The sequence below is a fragment of the Otolemur garnettii genome, unplaced genomic scaffold (assembly GCF_000181295.1).
Source record: "Otolemur garnettii isolate 467f Iridium unplaced genomic scaffold, OtoGar3 scaffold00057, whole genome shotgun sequence".
NCBI classification, from domain to species: domain Eukaryota; kingdom Metazoa; phylum Chordata; class Mammalia; order Primates; family Galagidae; genus Otolemur; species Otolemur garnettii.
Genome location: NW_003852452.1, coordinates 9,788,798 through 9,789,825, shown reverse-complemented (window position 1 = coordinate 9,789,825; position 1,028 = coordinate 9,788,798). Strand labels below are relative to the sequence as shown.

General features: G+C 38.2%; 1 protein-coding gene across 2 annotated transcripts in view; it reads left to right on the top strand.

Annotated features, from left to right (window-relative positions):
• Positions 1-1,028, top strand: part of SINHCAF (SIN3-HDAC complex associated factor) — a 35,088-nt gene that overhangs the window by 27,454 nt on the left and 6,606 nt on the right. For both annotated transcript variants that reach the window (XM_003792484.3, XM_012806781.1), the window contains exon 4: positions 622-748. In XM_003792484.3, coding sequence (XP_003792532.1) covers positions 622-748 — 127 coding nt within the window. The remainder of the gene's footprint in view (positions 1-621; positions 749-1,028) is intronic.

The following is a 1,028-nucleotide window of genomic DNA, read 5'->3' as shown; positions in this document are numbered from 1 at the left end:
GTGAGTAGGGCGCTGGCCCCATATACCAAGGGTGGAGGGTTCAAACCCGGCCCTGGCCAAACTGTAACAAAAAAATAGCCGAGCATTGTAGCAGGCGCCTGTAGTCCCAGCTACTTGGGAGGCTGAGGCAAGAGAATTGCCTAAGCCCAGGAATTGGAGGTTGATGGCACTCTACTACCGAGGGTGATAAAGTGAGATTCTGTCTCTACAAAAAAAAAAAAAAGCCCCTTTACTGCTTTGTGGTAAAATTAAAAGTATATGAAAGCTTTTTGTAAACTGCAAAACATCCTGTAGAAATGTTGTCAGGCTTGATTCTTAACTTAGTTGGTTTTTCCAATGATTATCCCATATATAAATCTTTTTTTATATTTTTATATTTTTCCCCAGCAGACTTCTGTTGCCCACTTGAAAGGAAAAAAAATTAACCCCCCACTTGACAAATAATATTGATTTCTTTTATCTCATGTGATAATTAAAAGTGCACGTGAACCCTCTTTGAGTATAAAATTGGTTTCCAATTCTCAGGAGTCAAGGCTTCCCTAAAACGGCGTGGGTCTGAACCAAAGGGATCTGCTGGTGTCCTTTTTAAAATGATATTAAATATTCAGTATTTTCTTCCAGGTGGTAGACGCAAGGGCAGGACCCAGTCTAAAGACCACATTGAAACCAAAGAAAGTGAAAACTCTGTCTGGAAACAGGATAAAAAGTAACCAGATCAGTAAACTGCAGAAGGAATTTAAACGTCATAGTAAGTTTGATATTGGACCATTAGTACTTGGAATAATTATTTTTATTTTTGGCTGGGGGTGGTATGTGGCATGTGTGGATCATTTTGTCCTTTACTATTAAAGAGAGTGCTGAAAGGCAGTGTTGATTTGGTAGAGATGTGATCTTATTTCTATGAAATTTTGGATGATGTCTGATTTTGATGTCTTACGAGGATTTTACCAGCTAGCCACTTTAAATTGTACTGAGACTACTCTGATATCGTTCAACATTTAAATTTTCCAGAAGGCGCATTTTTTTTT